Raw genomic sequence first — 23,765 nt, 5'->3', positions numbered from 1 at the left:
AAGTAAATCTTTCCTGCAGTGTTCTATGAGATGGGGGTGGTGTGTATGTATTCTCTAAACTACCCAAGTAGTATCTTTAAGTCTGTTTTACTAATGGTTAAAATCCTGCTTCTGTGAATGACTTATACTGTAGTCTACTAAAAAAAAAAAAAAAAAAGTATAAAATGTACATAGTTTCAGAGTTTCTGTGCCTTTCCCATAATGCACACTAAACGAGGAGAAATCATAGTGTTTTGAAGCCCCTTCTCCATACCTCCACTGGTTGTTTTTTAAGATGCCACTGACTTCTCTGATTCTCTTTCTCAAAGCTCTGTTTACTAGCGAACTTCTTAGGCAAGAACAGGCCAAACTCAACGAAGCAAGAAAGATTTCAGTGGTAAATGTAAACCCAACCAACATTCGACCTCACAGCGACACACCAGAAATCAGAAAATACAAGAAACGATTCAACTCAGAAATACTTTGTGCAGCTCTCTGGGGTAAGTTCTTCTTTTTACCACTCGTTAACACATCGACCCTCAAACATTAAAAACCTCTGGAGCTTACTATCCAAAGAGCAATGGTTGAATCAGGGGTGTCAAGTCCTGACTTGAGACCATCTTGGCCTCAGGAGAAATCAAGAGCAATTTTACAGGTAGCAAGAACTGATAGGGCACCTGGGTGACTCAGTTGGTTAAGCGTCAGACTCTTGATTTCGACTCAAGTCATGATCTCAGTTTGTGGGATCGATCCGCATGTCAGGCTCTGCTTGGGATTCTCTCTCTCTGTCTCTCTCTCTCTCTCTCTCTGTTCCTCTCCCACTCTCGTGCTTGCACACACACTCTCTCTCTCAAAATAAATAAACATGAAAAAAAAAAAAAGCTGATAACCTAATGCCCAAGATAACAAGATCAGATTCAGAAATGACCTTGACACATAATAGTGATAGCTAAAGTCGGCTGCTGAACCAGCTACCATGTACCACACACTATTTGCCCAGCACTGTGTGATGTGTCCCCCATTCTGCCTTGTATGATCTATGCAATACCCTGCAAGGGGAATTAGATATGACCCCTATTCACAGCGGACAAACCAGCCTAGAATGTTTTAGTGAATTGCTGAAGGCTAGTAGTAGCAAGAGAAAACTGGAAAACGACAGCAGATGATGAACCTTCCCTTTTAGTTCAAAACATCAACCTATGGTTCTTATAAAAAATGATGCACAGGTTTTAGCTGACCTCAAACTCAGTATAGTTGGGATGAAATTCTTTCAAAGTCCTGGTCTGTGTTACTGCAACCATCTCATACGGATTAAGGAAGGACATGACCCATCTGTATCCATCTAAAATACTAGGCCTAGTTTGGGGCACCACAATCTTATAAGGACAAAAGCATTTGAGATGTTTGGGGAAGTAGATGAAGCCTGGAAACCATTTCATGGGAGATGTGATGGAGGGAATAAGGCACTGTCCTCTGGAAAAGAGACAGAAGACAAGATGACCATGTATGTGACTCAAAAAAATACATGTACAAAAAGCAAGAGAAGTCACAGAGTTACCTGTTTGTGAATATAGTTCAGTACACAGTGGACCCTCAGTGTGTTGGGGTGTGTGTGTGTGTGTGTGTGTGTGTGTGTGTGTGGTGTGTTACAGGGGCAGGTGGGAGTTACTTTGTCTAGGGATGAATTTTTAGGATGCCAACTATCCAGACGAGACCACTTACCTGCTAGAGCTTTTCTAATAGGGATGATTGCATGGGAGATAGGCTGGGCTAGATTTAGATACCTGAGTGGTCCCTTACAGCCAATCTTTCTGCAACTCTCAGGCTCTTAACACCTCACTTGCATTGGTTTGTCATTTCCCTGACAGACAGCAGAACCTTGAGGGCATGAGACGTTCGTAAGCTTTTGTGTGAGAAGGAGGAAGGGCTTTTCTTCCAGTGGGGTATGGAAATGGGGCACTCTGCTGTATGGTGAAGGTGGGTAGGCTAGAGATCACTGTGTGGACAGGGGCGGGGCTGCACCTTGGAGAAGTCTTGAGGTGGGATTTATAGAAAGAGCCCAGAAAGGGATGGGTGTTACAGGAAAGGAATAAAGGTAATGATGCTAGTGTCACAGCTGTGCCCAGAGCATCTCTTAAGAAGGACTCTATACTAGGTAGTAAATGGCGAGATGTAATGAATGCTGCTACCACTTTATGAAAGAGAAGTAATTTCATTGCCAGAGGGGCAGTGATTTAATTACTATGGCAGGGCTTCCACTTCTTCACTCCCTCCTGGGGTACCTACTTGCCCATTAGTTTATATTAACAAGGCACAGTTTCTTAGGTTTTACAGGGACCCCAGATGCAGAAGGTTAAAGCAATAAAAAGCCAGTCTTGGGGTGCTTCTTATATTTGCAGGTGTAAACCTCCTGGTGGGAACAGAAAACGGCCTGATGCTTTTGGACCGAAGCGGGCAAGGCAAAGTCTATAATCTGATCAACCGGAGGCGATTTCAGCAGATGGACGTGCTAGAAGGACTGAATGTCCTGGTGACGATATCAGGTATGTTACTGGGATGTCACCGGAATGACCAAGTCCTCTGAGTCTGCACAGGTAGGAAAGGCCATCCCCTCGGTTCTGAAAAAAACAGTAAGCTCTGCCCTTCCCAGCTAGTAGTGACATAAGAAATTATAGCAGGATAGCCAGAGAGATCACTCAGGTTTTATAACTCTGGAGATACTGACCTCCAAAGGGAAGCCTCACACCTCTGCACGATCTCTGAATCAAGGAGAAGTACCACAAAGGCTGTATGTTTATAGGCCTTTGACCTCTGCCAGGACTCAGCAAGGATCTTTTGAAGATGTCTGAGCTCCAGTCATTGCTACCTACTCTCAGGTGGAGAATATCAAAGTGTGGGCTTCTCAGGGTGGGAAATTTTATAAGCAGAAATGTCTCTGGTCTCTTTTCTCTCAAGAACTGTTCTAGCTTATATTCCACTGATGTCAGCAAATGCAGCTGGCCCATTGGGTGATTGAGTCTGCAAAGAGATTCAGATGTGGGAATCATTCCTGCTACACTCTGCAGCTTTCTGGTTCTCAAAAAGAACTCAAAAAAATAAAAAAAGCCTACACAGAAGTGAAGTTAAAAATGTAACAAGTTACCCTTTGGCAAGGTTAAAAATGTAACCTCAAGGAGCCTGTATTTATTGAAAGTTCTTTCTGATGATCTTTGAAGAAGTTTAATCAATATCCCTTTTCCCCTGCCTTCCCATCCCACCCAGTATGAAACCACTGCACCTCTGTGCATTAGAACCACTTGAATGGATGGGAGAAGCCCAGACCAGTAGGGTCAGAATGCCTGGGAGAAGGGCCCAGGTATCAATAGCTTTCATAGTTCCTAAGTTGTTTCTAATGCGCCGCAAAGTTTGAGAACCAGGGCTCTATACTCAGCCATCATTTCACAAAGAGAAGACACAGGGCTACTGGGTTCAACCTTGAATAAAGTTTAACTCTTGAGCTGTATTTCCATTTTGAAAAACTACCTTCACTTGATGCTACAATTCCCTCTTTCTTTTGCCATTCCACAAAAGTTTCATCTCTTTTTATTCTCTCCAAATAAGAGTTAACTGAGTAAATTGTTCTTGTATTATCATTCGAGTTTAATTCAATGTAGTCTTTTGTTCTTGCTAATGGCTTTCTTGACTGCTACACCGGCAAATCAAATTTAAAACCGTACAACTGTCACTCACCTACCGAAAGTGGAAATGATACCAGAAAGTTCACATTCTGGCTTCGTTATGTTGTTAGTGACGTATCCCCGTTCTTAAAAAACGTAACCGTCTCCTCTTATCATGAAGTGTAGATGGGGAAAGTAGAAAACGAAAATAGGAGCAAGTGATTCTTGAACTGCCCTCCGATCTGCATTGGCACAGAAAGGAGGAAGCACTGGCCTTTCTGCCCATCCTAGCTGTTGAGATCAATTCTGGGCCTCTGTCTATAAAAAGGAATAGCAACTACACAGTGACTTCCTTCATTTATGAATGCACTCTTCTGTCAAATCCAGTGTGTAATGCTTCAATACATTTTCTTCTTCTGGAACTCCTGGGCAGCTTAGTCTGTTAAGCGTCTGACTCTTAATTTTGGCTCAGGTCATGAACTCAAGGTTCATGAGATCGAACCCAGCATTGAGCTCTGTGCTGATATCACAGAGTCTGCTTGGGATTCTCTCTCTCCCTCTCTCTCTCTCTCTCACTCTCTCTCTCTTTCTGCCCCTCCCCTACTCATGCACACAGGCTCGCTTGCTCTCTCTCTCAAAATAAATAAATACACTTAAAAAATAAAAATAATAGATAAATAAATTTTGGGGGCGCCTGGGTGGCTCAGTAGGTTGAGCAGTAGACTTAGGCTCAGGTCATGACCTCACAGTTCGTGAATTTGAGCCCTGCGTCGGGCTCACTGCTTTCATCATGGAGCCTGCTTCTGATCCTCTGCCTGCCTCTCTCTCTGCCCCTCCCCCAATTCTCTTTCTTAAAAATAAATATTTTTTTTAAAAGTTAAAAAAATAAATGTTCTTCTTTTTATATATATCACATCTGTAAAATATAAAACATCTTTTGATGCCTAAGAGAAATCAAGGGAAAATAAGTACCCAAGAAGTAGAGCCCACAGGCCTAAATGTCTGATCACTTAGGAAGAGCCTCCCCAAGGCACGTGTTCTTATCTGGTACTCAGATGATCTCATAGGGTATATTAAATTTTGCTCCTTGTGCACCCCTCAACATTTTTAAGATGTTTTCTTATCACAGAATTCCTTGCCCCAGGAGCGCTTTACCAACGGGAATGTTGTATTTTCCAAGTACACATCTCATTCTCTCCTATTTTTGTTTAGTAAGTGATCTCAGAATCATAAACGTGTCCAGGGTTATCTTGTGAGCCCAGGTCGCCTTCATTAATTGTTTCTCTTGTCTCTGTATACAATTCTTTTGTTGTTGTTGTTGTTAGGTAAAATAAAACTACCACCAGCTATCATCTTTAAAGTAATAGAGGAGGCGAATAAGAAGCTCTCTGTTAACATATGTTGTTAGGTTAGAAGGTGAGGGAAAGAAGGTTATGTGCAGTCACACATAGGCATAGTAAAATGTCCAGTTATCAACGCTCCTTTGTGTAATTAGATCTAGAATATTCTGGCACTCTGATCAACTATTCTGTTACACAGTTAGGTCTTGACACTGCCCTTTGCATTGAGAAGAAAGAGTAAGAGCAGCTTGCTCAGATAAGAAACAACCTGAAGGTAAAGACAAATTATAAAACGGTTATTTGTCCAAAACACTTGGAGGTGTTTTAATCATAAGTCTTGGCATAGGCAACGCATGACGATGCTAGGGACACTGGTTATTGTGCCTTTACACCATACACAATTGTAAATAAAATAAATGAATTAAATAAAATAGCGATGGGGAAGGACTGAGAGAAAATGCTGTCATAGGGGTGTGAAATTAGAGCTCTGTTATTTCAACAGGAAAAAAGAATAAGCTACGAGTTTACTATCTTTCATGGCTAAGAAACAGAATACTACACAACGACCCAGAAGTAGAAAAGAAACAAGGCTGGATCACAGTTGGGGACTTGGAAGGCTGCATACATTACAAAGTTGGTAAGTGTCAAGACGTGGACTTGTTTACTCAATCAGAATCATTCCATTTTTTTCCAGTCAGGTATTGATGATGCATTTGTTACCAGTTTAAGATGTTGTTGGAACTTAAGGTGTACTTGCATTATTTCCAAAAACATCAGATTGATCAAGTTCAAAGAGTACATTCAGAATAAAGTCCTGTGCTCCAGTTTAAACATTTATGTCCACTCCCTTCCAAATACTCATTAAAATAACAGTGAAGGAATAAAAATGCCATAAACCCACAAGGACATGAGACCAGAAGAAGAGAGACCAGCAAACAAGAGATATCAGCAGAATCGAACAAGAACAGTTGAATGACGAGGACCTAACCTAGATGACCAGGAAATGCTGAAGTCTACATCTGCAGTGAGGAACAGCATCAACATGAATCCAACCACATAACAGAACCCAGGAAGGCCCAGGGTCTGAGGCCCCAGGTGTATCTGAGACAGAGGTGGAAGGAGGAACTGCAAATAGGATTGTTGGATGGGTGATGACCACAAGTCCTCCCCCACTGCAACAGAGGATGAGAAGTTGCCACAACCAATCTGAATTGTGGGAATACGGCATTGCCAGGAAAGACAGACAGATACACACACACGCACACACACAGACGCACCCCTTCTAGCCCTATTTAGCTCCCAAAATGTTGGCGACCATACTTATATTCCCAAGCAAGACTCTGAAAGATTTGTTTTTGGAGAAACTAAACAGCCGGAAAGAAAAGATGTTCAGGTGCTAACATTTGAAGTGCCATGAAAAAGCTTGCTATCTAACCACCCACACATGAAGCCTGGCAGTGAGTAAGCCCACTACCTGATGTGGGGACATCCGCTAACAGGAAGGAAAATTAAACAGAAAGAAAGGACGGTAGACAAAACAAAGATAATGAGGAGTGAAAAAAATTTTAAAGAAACTTTAATAACCTCAGGGAAATTAGAAAAACTCTTTCCGGAACAGAAGCATAAGGATCATTAAACAGAACATTGGAGCAGGGTCAGGGGAGGTCATTCAGAGACCAAGAAAAAATCTTAGAGATTAAAATATGCTGGTAGGGGTAAAAAGTGTAAGAAATATATCGGAAGATAAAGATGAGAGGCCTCCTAGAAAGCAGGACATAAAGAACGGGCAAGAAAAGGTAAGAAAGTAAAAGGATTAATCCAAGTGCTTCATGAGTAACATGAGTTACCCAAGTAACATGAGTTTTAAGAAAAAGAAAAGAAATGGAAAGGGAGGAAAGTATCAAAAAAGAAATATAAGAAAATTTCTAGAATAAGGACTTGAAATCCCAAATTTAAAAGATTCACATAAGGTCACCTGGGTGGCTCAGTTGGTTAACCATCTGACTTCAGCTCAGATCATGATCTCACAGTTTGTGAGTTCAAGCCCCACGTCAGGCTCTGTGCTGACAGCTCAGAGCCTGGAGCCTGATTCAGATTCTGTGTCTCCCTCTATCTCTGCCTCTCCCCTGCTCGAGCAACTCACTCTCTCTCTCGCTCTCTATCTCTCTCTCCCTCTCTCTCTCAAAATTAAATAAACATTAACAAAATTTTTTTTAAAGGATTCACTGAGTACCTGGTATAGTGAATGAAAAAAAAGATTCACAGGAAGATATATTAACATGGCATTTCAGTACCCAGGAAATGAGGAGGTCCTTAAAGCTTCCAGATTATAATTAAAAAATAAATAGTTTATATATAATAGGCACAGAATTAGGTGACTTGAGATTTAGCAGCAATACTAGAAGATGGAACAAAGCCTTCAACTGGTATTTTATAAGCCATCTGTATTAAATAGGGTTCTCCAGAGAAACAGAACTAATAGGATACACACGTACACACACGTGTATATATATATATATATATATATATATATATATATATGTATATATATAAAGAGGTATATAAATATAAACATATATACACAAGTATGTATGTGTGTATATATGTGTATGTGTGTGTGTGTATATATGTGTATATGTGTGTATATATATATATATATAGAGAGAGAGAGAGAGAGAGAGAGAGGTTTATTATAAGAAATTGCCTCACACAATTATGGAAGCTGAGAAGTCCCAAGATCTGTAGTCAGCAATCTGGAGACCCAGGAGAGCCAGTGTGTAAATCCCAATCTGAAGTCTGGAACAGACCAGTTTCCCAGCTCAATAGTCAGACAGGAGGTGTCTTCTCACTCAATCTTTTTATTCTATTGAGGTCTGTAATTGATTGGATGAGGCACATCCATATTGGGAGAGCAGCCTGGTTTATTCAGTGTACCCACTCAGATGTTGATATGATTCAGAAAAACCCTCACAGACACACCCAGAACAATGTTTGGCCAAATATCCGGGTACTTTGTGGCCAGTCAGGTTGACACATAGAACTTAACCACCATGCCATCAAACTGCCAGTCAATTTTGAATGTTGCATGAAGACACCTTCAGATGTGCAGGTTCTCCAAACATTTATGTTCCATACCCTATTTCTCAGGAAACTACTGACCGATGCATTCCACCAAAATAAAGGAATAAACCTAGGAATCCAGGTAAAAGGTGAAGAAAATACCCAGAATGAGGGGGAAAGAAATTTAGATGACAACTCTACAGAGGCCTAGAGAGAAGTCAGTCCAAGCAGAGTAGAACAAGGAGCATTCCAAAAGGGATGCCTCCAGGAAAAATAAAATGTGACTAATAGATTCCCTGCCATGTTTGACTGTACCGAAGGCCTTTACAGTACCAGCAGAAAGTCTCCGTGGTCAGAGATAGATACATAGACAATAAGGAAGTGGGAAAAAATGACGGAAAACCAAAAAGGAAATGTGGTTGTGGCATACTATTATGTGTTAGCTGTGAACAATAATAATTTCAACATGGGATCTTGATTTCACCAAAAATTTAAAATATAACTGTATCACTGGTGTGGGTGAGGAAGAAATGTGTATGTTTGAGAGAGAGAAGTGCAGAGAGGAGACAGTTCTAATCAGCTAAATCCTTTCCATACTCTTAAGTCGATAGATAATATCTATAATGAAAAAAATCAGTAAAATTATAAATATCTTATTTAGAAATATGGAAATAAGTGGCTGAAGAAGTAGTTGAAAGTATATTAAAGACAGAATATGTAAACAGAAGGGAGAGCTCAGAGAGCAAGAATTAAGTTCGTTGCCCTGGGCTGTCCAGTTTCTTTAGGACACAAGTATTCTGTTCATCCAGGTATTCAATAAAGTAAATAACTGCTGACTGTGTTAGCCTATTCAGGTTGCTACCGCAGAATACCATGAACAATAAGAGTCTATTTCTCACAATTCTGGAGTCTGGGAAGTCCAAGATCAAGGTGCTGGTAGACTCAGGGTCTGGTGAGGGCCTGCTTCCTCATTCATAGACAGCTGCCTTTTCGCCACAACCTCATGTAGTGTCTGGAGAGGGGGATCTTTCTAGGGCCTTTTTTTATAAAGGCACTCATCACTTATAAATTCCTAATAATTGGAATTCAAATTTGAATAATAAGCAAATGGCACACTTTATGTCTCTACCCATTTGCTAATTTTTCTACCATTTGGCCATACCAGCTCTCAGCATCTTCCGTGTGGGTGACTATGAAAGCCAGGCAAGGGAACAGGAAGGCTATTGTGCAGATTCTTCTTACAATGAGTAATTCACATCTAGACCTAGTGATTAAAGAGAGTCCTAAGCCTTCAGATGAAGAGCTTTCAGTGTAAAACCAAAGACCCCAAGCATCTGCAGACCGAGTACTTTAAAGAAAGTTCAGGGGCACCTGGGTGGCTCAGTTGGTTGAGTGTCCAACTTCAGCTCAGGTCATGATCTTGCAGTTCATGAGTTCAAGCCCCGCATCAGGCTCTGTGCTGACAGCTTGCTCAGAGCCTGGAGCCTGCTTCAGATTCTGTGTCTCCCCCTCTCTCTGCCCCTCCCATGCTTATGCTCACTCGCTCTCTCTCTCTCTCTCTCTCTCTCTCAATAATAAATAAATGCTAAAAAAAATTTAAAAAGAAAAAAATAAAGAAAGTTCAATCTGTATCTATGAGCAAATCTCACACCAAGAGCATCACCCTCAATTATAATGTATACTCCCATATCGTGGCTTACGCAGTCAGTAATGCAAAAACCTGAATAAGTTGATATACTCTTTTAATTCATAGCTTTTCTATTACAGTTAAATATGAAAGGATTAAATTCCTAGTGATTGCCTTAAAGAATGCTGTGGAGATATATGCTTGGGCTCCGAAACCGTATCATAAGTTCATGGCATTTAAGGTAAGTGGGCATGTGATTATCTAAAGAAGGGATTTTTTAGATTTTGGGTTCCTACCAGTTAACAAAGTGATCTGTCTCACACATCGACCAGTACCAATTTTTCTATATATAATAAACCCCTTTTAAAAGTATAGGAACTCTTATATAGATTTATTATTCCAAAAGCAAAGACTAAGCACCAATCAATGCTATAAAGTTAGTCAAATTAAAATTAACTGGGAGGTGGGGGGATAGATGAAAGGGGAAAAAACTGGGGTGTGCCCTCCCTCATTTCAGGTCTATAAATCATCATCTCCTAGGGACATTTAGTATGGGATGGTTACTGAGCAAAGCATTAGTTGTGATATTAGGCAATGAACTTCATTATTAAGCCACCTAACTAGGGTGCTCTCTGATATGTCATCTGAAAAAGGCAGACCAATGGCAGCACCAAATCTCAAGGATGAACCATGTCTCCAAATCTTCTCATCCTTATAAGCCTTTTGGGGTAAAATCCCTAAAACTCACATAATGAGCATATATCCCCAATGTTACCGGACTTCTCTGAAATGAATACTGAATGTGGTTACATACAAATGGCTTGGTTTCTCTGCATTCTGCTTTTCGTTTTTGACCTTATCTGAGTCTGTACCCACCATGGTTGGATCAATCTTCATGGCACTCAGGGTGTGATGAGGATATGCTAGTGTCGTGGACCCCAGCTCGTGAAAGCTGACCCCTCCCCCCAGATGCTGGAAGGACCAGTACTTGCTAGCACTCTGGTGTTTACAGAGCTGCAGAGTCTATCCACAGCCCACGTGAATTAATCTTCTGCTCCTTGTCTCTGTCTGCCTGTGTCTCTCACTTTCTTTATAGCGCATTGGCCCTCACTTTTTCTCCCCATCCTTGTGACTGTTGTCTCCCTTTGACCCTTTATGTACTCTTTCTTGCCACTTATGCCATGTAAGGGCAGAAGCTGCCTTGGAAACATTAGGAGGCGCCCTTTGGGGCGGAATCACCCCACTCCTGTTCCGTTAGTGCAAGGGGTTCGTTTGCGAGGTGCTCAGGATGGCAGGTACATCAAAGGAAATAGGCTCCCCTCCACTTTCATGGAGAGAAATTTTTGGAATGTATTAAGTTAGTAATAACACTTAAGGGATAACTCCTAACTAAGCCGGAGCAATGCTGCTGTTCTGCCAAAATCTCTGTCCATGAACGCTTTTCAATCAAAGTTCCCATTCCCAGTCAGGTTGGGAAGTTACTGCTGTTGGTTTACCAGCCAAAATGCCACCTGTGGCACCCAGCCCGTAAGGAGGCCAGTGCAAAGACAAGGACTGGAGCAGGGAGGACTGGAGCTGGCAGGAGATGAGGCCAGGGCCTCCCCTAGTCAGAGACTCCTTTAGCAAAAGATGAAGAAAGGGCGCTCCGTTTGGGTGGCGATGGCCATAAAGCTGAGGCACTTGTGGTTTCACAAAGTCTCTCCCAGATGTCAAGACCCAATAAAGGTTGGCTGTGCAGGAATAATGGCAAAAGAAAACAGAGGAATGCTTGACAGCTTGTTGGGGCTTGGGCTCTGGATTCAAACACATGGGACCTTGATAAACTTGGCTGGAGCTCTCTTTTTTCCTTCCTAGTTAAGCCTAACTAGCCAACGTAAGTCATGAGTCTTATGATGTTCCAGCCTCCCCCGCCTTCTCTATTGCCCAAACTTAAGTCTCAGATGTCAACAGTAAGTTTAAAGAAGGTGCCAGTCTGATGCTCACTCACTCGCTGAGGGAAAACCAGAACCAGAGCATGCCCGTTAATCCTCAACAGACTAGGCACAGAGCTGCCCAGCTGTCTACCCCAGGCTATCTCTGAAAGGGTAACGGCCATGCCTGGGCCCGGCTGTTCCATGGGGAGAAAAGGAGCCAGAGAGAAGTGACTGTACCTTCCCCAGAGGGAAAAGGCCAGAAATAAACAGGAAGAAACAGCAGCACCCAGATGCCAAGTTTTAAAGTATAATGACACTGTCAAAACTGACAACGGTAAACCACTTCTCTGCCCTAGAGGACAAGGGGTAGAGATGGGGGCACAAAAGGATGTTAGACCCTTCCTCCTAGAGCCAGAATATGAATAGACCTAAAGCTGAAAGAGGGATCTCTGGGACTTTCAGTGTAAGAAAATCAGATACTAACTTCCACCAGGCTTTGGCTAAAAGAAAACAATTTTCAGATAACCTCTTTGAACGATGTGGACACTCATGGGGTGCTTTTTAAAGTCTTTTGCAGATCTCCAGCACAAGCCACTGCTTGTTGATCTCACGGTAGAAGAAGGTCAAAGATTAAAGGTTATTTTTGGTTCACACACTGGTTTCCATGTAATTGATGTTGATTCAGGAAACTCTTATGATATCTACATCCCATCTCATGTAAGTTCCTGGGAGCCCGCTGTCCAGGTTCTGTGTACAACAACATGCATGCGGAAAGAGATTTGCTCTTGCACATTTTTAGCGGAAGTCCTGCTAATTTTTACTAATCGGTAAAGCAGATGGACTTTTAGCCTCCACTGAATAGACAATGCTTTTAATACACAAAACATGTGAATTTCATTTTTATGACTGCTTGAAACTGAGTAACACATAACAGCAATTCTTTGCCATGTATTAGACATGTCGTCTCGTTGGACTTTAGATGAAAATGCATATGATATTTTTCCTTCAGGGCCATAAATTGTGTTTTTGAAGCAAAAGTGTAGTAGATGAATTCCTAGTTTCAGTTTTTGAAGGGAGATGGGCTCATTTTACATGGGAAGTCAGTGGCCCCTTTGTGCTGTCTTTGTTGCTCTCTTCAACTTGAGGGGAGCGTCGTATAGAGGAATCAGACACTGGAGTGCATCCCTGGCATTAGCATGTACTCATTGTGCAGTAATGGGCACATTAGACAGTCCCTCCAAGCCTTGACTTCCGTATCTGTAAAACGGGAATTAAAGGACCTATTCCAGAGGGTTATCGTCAGCATTAAATGAGGCAATACCTCTAAGGTACTTGCCATAAGCCCCTGCAAATTGTAGTATTAATATTGCTATACTGACACATTGCCCCAAACCTGACTTTTAAACAGAAATGCCACACATGGTTCCACTTATTAGGATTGGTGCGGTGCAAGTTGTGTTTCCTGTACGTAATCCCAAGGCTAACGTACCATAGACGCTGTCAGGAAAGTCTGAGGCCTGATCTGTTGCTGATTGGTATTTTGAGAGTTTAAAGACTTTACTGCAAAGAAGCACAACAATTGAAAAAAGTTGTTTCAGTGCCTAATGCGCACACGCTGCCTCACACACACGCACGCAGCGTTCATTGCTGTGTCAGAGCTTTTCACACAGGTATGTGCAAATGCACACAGGACTCACGGCTCATGTTCTCAGTGAGGTGACTGGGGCCTCACTGTGAGCATCCTTGATCCTCTCATCTACCCAGCCAGGCAACTACTGGGCCACCATGACATCTCGGCTAGGGGAATTTTTTTTCTAAACAAGCCATTAATTTGCATTATGTAGGCACCCAGAAAAACATTCTGTGTTGTATGCTCATAGCCTATCTGTAGGCGTCTGTTTGGGTCCCACCCTTTGACCCCCTTTAGGCTGTTGCCATTAGATTCAGTTGATTTTCATTCCCCTCATCTTTTTTAGAAGTAGATGGAAAACACATGAGTTTTAATGTCCATGAGACAGGACCCTCAAATCCCAATTCTACCACCAAATATCAGTGCAACTACGATCAATTTACATAACCCCTCTGACATGCAGGTGCCTCATCCAAAAAGATATCTACCACGGGGAGCTGTCCTAAGGACTAGGAATTATGCATGTAAGGAGCCCAGTGCTTGGCACATAGTAGGTGTTCCATAGTTATAGTCGTTTTTTTAGGAACAAGTGAATTGGATTCTCGACCTAGTGCCGAAGTTTGTATTTGTATTCTGGGGTATCTGACAGATCAATGGTTAAATTAAGCAAAGCAGGGCAAAATGTCAGTCTCTAGAATGAAAATGGGGGTGGGGGAGGGATCCTTTTGTACAATTCTTAGAGATTAATAGTCAAGGTGCTGTCTTATTTTTTAAAAAGAATAATACCTGGCCTTTCTTTGTCTCCTAGATTCAGGGCAATATCACTCCTCATGCCATTGTCATCTTGCCTAAAACAGATGGAATGGAAATGCTTGTTTGCTATGAGGATGAGGGGGTGTATGTAAACACCTATGGCCGGATAACTAAGGATGTGGTGCTCCAATGGGGAGAAATGCCCACGTCTGTGGGTAGGTTAACCATTCCTTATCTCCTTCAGCAGTTACACCCCCCAAATGAAACGAAAGTCAAGAAATGTGAAACAACCATTTGATCCCACAAAAAAAAAAAAAAAAGTCTGTGAATAACACTTGTAAGACTTGCTTTGTCTGTTTATCTCAAGTCGTTTGTCATTTTTGTGGTTAAGATGTGAACAGATGCTGTGAGTTATTGCCCATCTAATGTTTTTAATGCAGTTTTGGAAATTCCTTTTGACAGCCTACATTCATTCCAATCAGATAATGGGCTGGGGCGAGAAAGCTATTGAGATCCGGTCAGTGGAAACAGGACATTTGGATGGAGTATTTATGCATAAGCGAGCTCAAAGGTTAAAGTTTCTATGTGAAAGAAATGATAAGGTAAATCCGTTTCAACATTTGCATTAGTGTTTGCATTTTAAGAGACCACCAGGTACCTGTGAAACCTTCATTTTCCTTTATACTGATTTGAATCACATCTGTGTTAAACAATCAATATTATCTTCAAATGGCATTATTTGGTTTGATTCACGTGAACCCTCAAAATATAGTATTCACATATTAAAAAAGACATTAAAACTTCCAAAAATTTCTTGTAAACCCATAGTAACTTTTGTGGCCCACAGGCCTTGCGATGACTCAGCAGACATCCCAAATTCTCCCAAGCACTTGGGAGGCTTGGCCCATCGTTAATCATTCACACAGGGTCAACTTCACACTCCACTTTTAGACTTGTCACAAAGTCACCATGAGAACCTAACCCATCACATTATATCCACTTTTAAATGTAAAACATTGGACATATAGAAATATAAACTTTCAAAAATTGTCACCCATTCCTTAACAAATGCACCATCACAAACTCAACTAGTGCCATGTCCTGTGTCATTCCAGCCATGTTTCTTCCAAAGTGTCATAGGGGGACTGTTTTGCAGTGAAATTGGTGGGGTCCGTCTGGCATGATCAGTGGCCTCAGAAGGGTATTCTTCGGCAACACTGCTTCTCCTTTGCCCTCCGTGTAGACCAACCCAAAGTGTTTAGTGTTAGTAGCTAAGCTGTGCTCATTTGTGAATTCATCCTTTGTGACTATGGCCAACTTAGAAATGCTGTCCCCCAAACAGCAGGAATAAACACTTGTAGTAAAGAATGTGATGGAATGAACAGATGTACATCTCTTGGTCCGCCCTAGCATGCCAGAGGCCTGATTGGTCTTAGTCCAACCCTGGGAGTGTGAGTCTAGACTATATCCAACCCTGGCCAACTACTCTGACCTGGTGTGGTCTGGATAGACAGTAGCTGTGGGTGGCACGGATGGTTCCAGGGCCTTACCAGAGTATGCCAGGAAGCAGACCTGACCCCTGGCAAAACTCCAGCCCCAATCCAGTCTCTGGGGATCATAAGACTAGGAGTGATCTGGGCATAGACCACCACACTCCAGTTCATAGAAGACCCACCCCAGCAAGCCGATTTCAAGCCATGCCCATGCCCTCAGGAGCCGGCTGGGACCACACCAGTATCTGGGGCCCAAGGTTTAGAGCCGAGGGTGCACACAACCTGGAGAGAACAGCAGCCCTTTCTTTCCCCCATTGTGTTTCCATGGGTCCTCTGTGCTTCCACATTTTGATTCATTGACCCTAACAGTAGCTGTACTTACATACGTAGCTTTAGCTGAATGCCAAGCATTTCCACAGAACTTTGTAAGAAGTCGTTGTTGGGAGAGACAACATTCTTCTGAAGGAGTTGTGGAAATGAGGTAGCAGAGACTTTACACTAGTGACAAAAGTAAATGCCTTGGACCAAAGTTTGGCGTTGGCTGATTGAAGGGCTAGGCCACAGCCCAGAATAGTATTTAGCTCGGGCAGTGGTTCACTGACATTCAAGCAAGCAATAACCCAAATTTTGCTCACTTCTCTTAGTTGTTTGATAAAATTATTTCACAGACCCAGACCTAATGGACTGTGGTTCTATTAATGCCATTATCTCCTAGGATATGCCTGCACCAGCTGACAAGCCAAGAGTTAACTTTTGGCATACCAAATGAATAGGCATTAAACACCTTATCCTATCTGATGACATAATTTTTTTTTCGTAACTTTAAAAATTGAGAACTGAGGTTGTATAGTAGTCAGTTGACCCCAAAATCCCCCCCCCCCCCCCCCGCCACTGACTTTGGGAATTTGAAAAGATTCTCTTCAGTCCCAAAGTCTGCCCTCTTGTCAGTATGGGAGAAAGCCTCTATGGCTTTCCAGAAATTAACAAAAGACCTGTTGTGTCCTAGGCCAGAAGTCTAGCACATTCCCTAGCACGAAACTCCCTTTTAAAACATAAGCATCCTAAGGGATGTTGCAAATCAATATATAGCCCCTCCCATGTTCCCGAAGGCCAGTACCACAATAAGTAATAGTAACAATCATAGTAATAAAGTCAGGAGTGTTTACAGAGGATGCACTGTATTAAAAGGCACTTTATAAACACCAGCCATTGAGTCTTAAGAGCTGACACATGGCAAGGATAGAACATGTGAGAGAAAATGGATGGACGGTTGAAGAAAAGAGGAAAAGAAACCATGCAGTTGAACTAACTTCTTTTTAATTTCAAACAGGTATTTTTTGCATCCGTGCGATCTGGAGGAAGTAGCCAAGTGTTTTTCATGACCCTCAACAGAAATTCCATGATGAACTGGTAACAGAAGAGCACTTGGCACTTATCTTCATGGCGTTATTTCTAATTAAAAAGAACATAACTCATGTGGACTTATGCCAGTCTAGAGGCAGAATCAGAAGGCTTGGTTGAACATCCCGCTTTCCCCTTTTCCTCTCTCTCCGCCTGTCCCAGTACAGCCCACAGTCCATCTTTCAGTGTTGCAGCCTGGTTGAGAAGGAGAGAAAAAGGTGGCAGGAATTTCCAGGAGATCCCCAAGAATGCTGCGTTGTCTGTGGACAGAGATGGACCATGGTGCCCTTCGGAGTTAGGGATAGAAACAAATATTGTGTGCTCTTATGATTCAGCTGTGTTATGGTGGATTTTGAGTTTTGTTTTGTTTTGTTTTGTTACCTTTTTTCTTTACCCCCTTACTTTGTAAGAATGGGGAGAGAATGCATACCGAGAAAACGAGTCTGTTTTTTAATTCCTTCTGCCTGCTAGCTTTACGTATACGAGATGTTGTAAAATTTCCAATTTCAAATGGTGAGAGACAGCACAATAAATGTACCTTATCTCCTTACACTGAAGGCCATAATTGCATAGTGGGGTAATTTTAGAACTCTTTTGCCTTCACCAACCCAAAAGGTTGCTTTTTGATAGCAACTGGCTAATGAATTTTTAAGAGAAGAAAAATACTAGTTTTCTCCTCTTTGGGGAAATAGATTTTAAATGGCTAAACTACTAGCCTTAGACTAATAAAATCAACTACCATTTTTGTGAGTCTGACAGGTCCTGTTTTTATATGGCCCTGTACAGAATGGAATGTGTGGAATGGGATAGTAGTGCCATTGAGTCGAGTTGGCTCTAACGATTGAGGGACTCCGTAACACAACTTTCCCTCAGCTATTATGCAACAGATCAGGGCAAAAGATGGGATGACTGTTGGGGTCAGACAAAAAGAGCTTCTGGGAAACAAGCTAAAAAAATGTGTATATACATATATATATATATATATGTATATACACATTCTTTTTTTTAATGCATAAAGCCTCCAGCTAAGAGGTCATTTGCTTTGGGCTTCATTAGGAGGGAGACTTTGTCGAGTTCTTTCTGGGAATTGGGGAGTGAATGACATCCAAGCCCTGGTCATTCCCAGCTTTCTCCTGAGGGTGCCACTTTCTGAAAATGAAAACTATGACTGAAAAAAAATAATAACAATAAATGTTTCTGAGCTGCCTGTGTTCTCTCTGGGTTGGTGAGAGAAGGGACAAGACTACCAAGCCTGCCTGAGACACAGCGGGCACCATTGGTTCAGAGTTGATAGAACTTTAAAACAAGGCTTTGGCCAAATTTCTGAGACCCTAATCATTTTACCTTCCTCCAAATTACCCAACATACGGTAAACAACATTTGTGCAGAGATATGTATGTATTTAGTTCAGGTTGACTTGTGTCCTTATAAACTCTTACTCAGATGATTTGAACTTTTACGTGACTGTCTGGGTTTTTTTTTTTTCCAAAGCTACAAGCATGGCCGCCTGTGGTATCGAGGTGTTGCAAAACAATCTGTGTTGCGCTTCCTGTTTTAACCTACCTCGTTTTGTTTGTTTTGTTTCACTGTTCATCACAGCAGTGTTATCTCCAGGAGACATATAGAGAGCTCAACTGGCAATCTCAGGTGTATTTAATATTTTTTTAAACAAAACAGTAGTTGACCAAATTGTTCTTCTGGAAAAATTAAAAAAAAAAAATCCAACAACAACAAAAACAAATGTGGCTTATTTCTGAAGAAAACAATTAATGTAAACAGATTTTCTTTTTAAAGTCTGTGATCCTACTGATTTTGCCTAAATACATTAGCAGCTGATGTACTATTAATGAGAACGAAATACACGTTAGGAAAATGGAGCCATCTCAATCTGGTGGTTTAGGCAAACAGGGTAAGGGCATGGGGAATTATTCCAGTTTCTGAAGTAAATGATTCTTCCCCTCCTGTAAAGGTGGTTATCATTTGCATTTATTCTAAACAGGTAACACACAAGAATGGAATTGAGGATTATCTTCAGGTAATCACCAAGATGTCCTCACCATGGTCCCTTTAGCTCTCAAAAGCAATGAAATCCCCCCTGTTCTCATTTTTACTGCTGTGGTTCTGCTGCTGAACAATCTATCTTCACAAATTCCATGCAACAAATTCAGCAATAACTTTGTGGATTGAATTTAACAACTACTGTAATTGGATGCCAACGTGGACAAAATATATTGATTTGGGTCTCACCCCCAAATGCGATTGCCACCAGCTCTTTATATTGCTGCTGTGGTATTTTGAACCAGAAGCTTCTTTAAATTATGTTGCAAACTGATCTTTGTTTTTATGTTATGTTTTGTTTTTATTTCTAAGTGATGAGTTTGAAACACACAGCTTTAAATGATTTTTTTATTGTGGGATTTTGGGTACAGTTAAGAAATAAAAGGGAATCATTGTGTTTAAACATAAGGTAGTTTGTGAATGTATTTTTTAAAATCTAGAGTCATTGAAACAAAAACTCATAAAACAATATTAATGCAGTCTTGTTTACAGTATGTACAGTGACATAACATAGAACATGAGCTTTTTCTGGTGCCAACAACAATAAAACACAGACGTTAAACATCAAGCCATGCCTTCTATATTTTTGTACAAATATTTTACACTGAGTACAAGGCAAAACTAAATTTAAAAGGTCCCCTACCAAAGCTGTGTTTCTTAACAGATACCTAAATCACTCCTGGAAGCTTTTATCTTCAAGAATATATTTTCTTCCATCAGGACAGGCCGTAGCCCTGACCCGTGGAGACCCAATGTGCCATGCGGAGTATTTCAGACTATTGTTCTCATGGCTCATAATAATCCTCAGCTTTCTGGTTTGTTTTCTTCCCCCCGCCCCGCCCCCGCCTCCTTTTTTGCCCCATTTTCCCCCTTTCTTTTTTCTTTTTTTTTTTGGGGGGGGGGGTGGATTGTGCTTTTCATTCATGTTAATTCCATTTTAATAAAAATTTCTTTACTTTTGAAACCAGTTAGTTTCCGTTTTTAGTTTTAGTTCTTCCCATAGGGGATTTTGTCAGTAGAATTGGCTCGTTTTATTTTTCTTTTACAAAGAGAAACTGAGCCTTCCCCCCAAAGTAAGTTTCACTAGATCTTTTGGTTCTTGTTGCTCTAAATTGATAATCATGCATAAATCCACTGAGCCTGCCCGTGTCATAGTCTTGACCCAGGTTCTAGCAGGTGGCCATCATTCTAGGGTGCCAGTCCGGGGAACCGTAGTATGGATTCCTGCTTCCAGTGGGTGGTAGAAACAGATGACCACTAGGATCTCAGTTCAAATGGTGAGAGTCCTCCCAAGGCCAGTTGCACTCCGACCACTGCCAGTGCACACAAGATAAATGAAGACAGCTTGCACCAAGTTCCACATAAAATTTATGGTTCTGTTTATATACACCTCATGATTTTTCTTGAAGACTTTTAAATGATGCTTCAAGACCCAGAGCTGCTTCACCAGTATAGATGATGGCACAGATGAAATCCCACCAGGCCACTTGGACAGGAATTCCATTTTTCTTAATGGCATCGCTTTCTAAGGTACACTTCTTACATACTTGGCATCCAGCACATGTTTTTCCAAAGCATCTTCGTTCCTGGTTGTCAAAACCTACTAACAGTTTTCTGTCTGCTCTTGTGACTCATTGGTAATTGGTGTCTCTGGTCCCTCATGTGCGGTAGATTAGAAAGAGATGTGAGATTCAGGTCAGAGCCCTTTTGGTTTTGTCCATTGCCAAAGAAGTGCCTGAAGCCTGACCTCCCATTCCATGAAGTTAAAAAAAAAATTTTTTTCTCTACTATTATGTGTACCAGTTCCCATCACTGTATTCTTGAAATGTGAAAGAGCTCTTTGTGTTACTAGTGTGTGCTGTCTTTGAAAGTCCGCTTGAACAGGCATCACTTGTATTTGTGCTGATTGCTTTAAGATGGAAGATGTGCCACATTATTTTTAGGAAAGAAAATAAAACTCTTTAACCCAATGGAGGAGAACAGAATATCCACAATACACTGATAACAATCCTGAATCATCTTATCAAGCCCCTGATATTCCAAAATCCTTTTCTGCAAGTATGTTCTGGCCATCTCAACAGTTTCTGTGAATTATTAATTACCTTTTAATTCATGCCTCACAAATTTCAATCTCACCAAATCAAACAAAGCACAACAAACCAATCTATAACTGGCTTCTCCCTTGAAACTACGTAGTTACAACATAAAACCCAAAAGTCTAAATGTGATTTCACTTACCAGCCAATATTTCTCAAATGCCACTACATTTTGGCTCTGATCAGCATAGTGGCATCAGAAATCCAAAGGTGTGCTGTGCTTTCATGGGTCTCAAAATGGTATAAACTGAGCTCTTTTCAGAAGCCTCAGCAAAGAAGAAAATCCCTTGAGAACTTTCAGGTTCAAAACCGACCATTTGTACATTTGTACTAAGCATTTTCTAGTGTTGTTCGATTTTCATGACGTCTCATTCTTGTGGGGATTTTTCCACAGACGACTGGAATATTTTTTAAAAAATTGCAGTGTTAAACAGTATGAGACCATAACTCTCTGCTGTGAACTTTATCCTTCCAGGCCTGCCATTTCAGGAAGTGCCCGAATGCACCAAAACTAGAATCCCCATAAAAGCATTTTTTGAAACAAAAATCCCTGGATATGTTTTTGAGATATTTTAAATCTGGATCAAAATCTTAGACTCTGTGTCCATGAGGCCAAACATTTGGATGAAGACTGAAAACACACACACACACACACAGTTAAAAATAGAAATGTTCTAAAGATTACAGATTTGGGGCTTTGTGTAGATACCTTCAAACTAACTCACCTTGCATGACAGGGTTTGGTTTCGATGGTTTGTGTTTATCATCACCGCGTTGCATTGTGCTATTGAGGCAGAGCAAAGGCTCCTGGAGAGGTGAGTCTTCACCTGCCAGCAATGGTTCGTTATTTACATGACAACTATCCATGCCCCAGCTGCCCCTTCCTCTCAGTCTCTTCCCCTGGGGTTAGTGTTAAGGAATAGTAATATTGTATTATGCCTTGTTTTAAAACCTTAGTTATGACCCTGAATCAGAATTTCAAATGTTAGGTGACAGCAAGAAATCACAGCAGGGGGAAAAAAAAATGACAGCTTGGATGAACTTTAAAATTGGATGTTGTGAAACTATTTTGGGGCGTTGTAGCTGTCTTATTTACAATGTCACCATAACCGTAGAGATGCCAGATTTACAGGATTGGGAAGGGAGACTATCATTTTGCTACGCCTACAAATGTCTACATGGTTTAAATCTCCAGTTTTCTAAAGTGTTTTAAATTGTCAAAAATATGCTGAAACTGGGTAAGTCTCAGCTGTGTTAGGGTAAAAAAGAAAGTATTCTTGGTGTATTTTCTAGTCTGAACCTTTGGGTTACTTTCCAGTATTTCTTTTCCTACATACAAAAAGCCTTCAGTTTGTTGTCTCTAGTTGTTCTGAGCAGTATTTAGAAATGATCTGGTAGATTCTAAGCCAGGGTTTTCCCATAGAGTCAATGCCACGCCTTGGAATATATTATATGATCACTGTCAAAATGTGAGTAATAAAACATTAATAGTAGTAGGATGCCTGCTTGTCCCTCATTGCCCCTTCCAGACTGTGACCCATCCCTCGTAAGCACCCGGTGCTTTGAAGCTCTTGCCATCAACCAACAAAGTCCCTATTTACCTTCCTTCACTCCCTCTCATTGCTTAAGTATTTTCAGGTTTGGCTCACCATCACTGTCTCCAACTTTTGGAGATTCAATATCCACTTAGACAATCCTATAAATACCCTGGTTTCTCTGCTTCCTGGTCTTGTGTCGTGAAACACATGCCCACTCTACCGCCTCCTTAATTCATAGCAGGCAGCTCCTCGTATTTGCTCTGGGTCGGTCTCCTCCAACCTCACCAAATAAAGGTCACTGCCCACAGAACTCCCTCCCTTTCCTGCATCGCCATTTTCCCCCAACCTAATGGAGGATTTCACTACATTCATGCTGCTACCTCTTGTCTTATAAAACACCTTGGCCCCCTTAACCCTGTCGAACCACCGTCTCATTTATCTGCTCCCCGTCACAGAAAAACTCCTCAGAGGGAATTATGTAAACTTACTGTCTTCAGTCCTCTTGTCCTTTGGTCTCTTGAACCAAATTAAATCAGGCTCTCGTCTCCACAGTAGTAGCTATTGCTAAGAAAAATGTATCTCCATGCTGTCAACTGCAAAGGTTAGGTCTCTGGCTTCATGCTTTTGACTTCTCTGCAGTCTTTAACACAGTTAATAACACCTTCTTTCCTGAAATACTTTCTCAGCTCTGGAATATCCCTCATGTTCTCTCATGCCTCTGGCCAGTGCTTCTTGGTCTCCTTTGCCAAGTCCTTGGAGTGCCCAGCACTGGTCTGTTTCCAGTGTTGGGGCTCTAGACACCATCAGTGCACTGAAACACCCACATTTCCAACTCCAGCCCTCACCTCTTTCCTGAATGCCAGAGGTCTATGTCTAACTTGCTACTTGATATCTTCATCTGGGTCTGTAGTTGGCATCTCCAACTCAACATGTCCAAAACACCTCATGTGCACCCCACCCACAAATCTGCTCCCCGTACAGTATGTTCTGTGTCAGTAAACAACTCCATTCTTCCAGACTGGAAAATTGTATAGTTGCCCTTAAATTTTCTCCTTCACATACCACATACAATCCATTGCGGGGAAGGGAATATATAGTTTTTCCTAGCTTCAGAATGTATCCACAATCCATGGATATAGGAGTCCATGCCACATCTTGCCTGGGATGACATAAAACATGTACAGGTGCTGCCACTTTTCTGCTCATGTCTGTAATGCCTTT

At 41.4% G+C, this 23,765-nt stretch overlaps 1 protein-coding gene across 9 annotated transcripts in view; it reads left to right on the top strand.

Moving 5' to 3' along the window:
- TNIK (TRAF2 and NCK interacting kinase) overlaps positions 1-22,499 on the top strand; it is a 399,936-nt gene extending 377,437 nt beyond the window's left edge. For 8 of the 9 annotated variants that reach the window (XM_058732385.1, XM_058732383.1, XM_058732381.1 and 5 more), the window contains 8 exons: positions 309-479; positions 2,379-2,522; positions 5,478-5,612; positions 9,803-9,903; positions 12,143-12,292; positions 14,014-14,173; positions 14,421-14,560; positions 16,782-22,499. In XM_058732385.1, the coding sequence (XP_058588368.1) occupies positions 309-479; positions 2,379-2,522; positions 5,478-5,612; positions 9,803-9,903; positions 12,143-12,292; positions 14,014-14,173; positions 14,421-14,560; positions 16,782-16,865 (1,085 nt within the window). In that variant the 3' untranslated portion in view covers positions 16,866-22,499. The remainder of the gene's footprint in view (positions 1-308; positions 480-2,378; positions 2,523-5,477; positions 5,613-9,802; positions 9,904-12,142; positions 12,293-14,013; positions 14,174-14,420; positions 14,561-16,781) is intronic. The other variant, XM_058732384.1, reaches the window with a different exon arrangement.
- Positions 22,500-23,765: the final 1,266 nt, after the last annotated feature.

This window comes from Neofelis nebulosa, chromosome 5, assembly GCF_028018385.1.
Source record: "Neofelis nebulosa isolate mNeoNeb1 chromosome 5, mNeoNeb1.pri, whole genome shotgun sequence".
In the NCBI taxonomy this organism is placed as follows: domain Eukaryota; kingdom Metazoa; phylum Chordata; class Mammalia; order Carnivora; family Felidae; genus Neofelis; species Neofelis nebulosa.
This window is presented reverse-complemented; position numbering and strand designations above follow the sequence as displayed.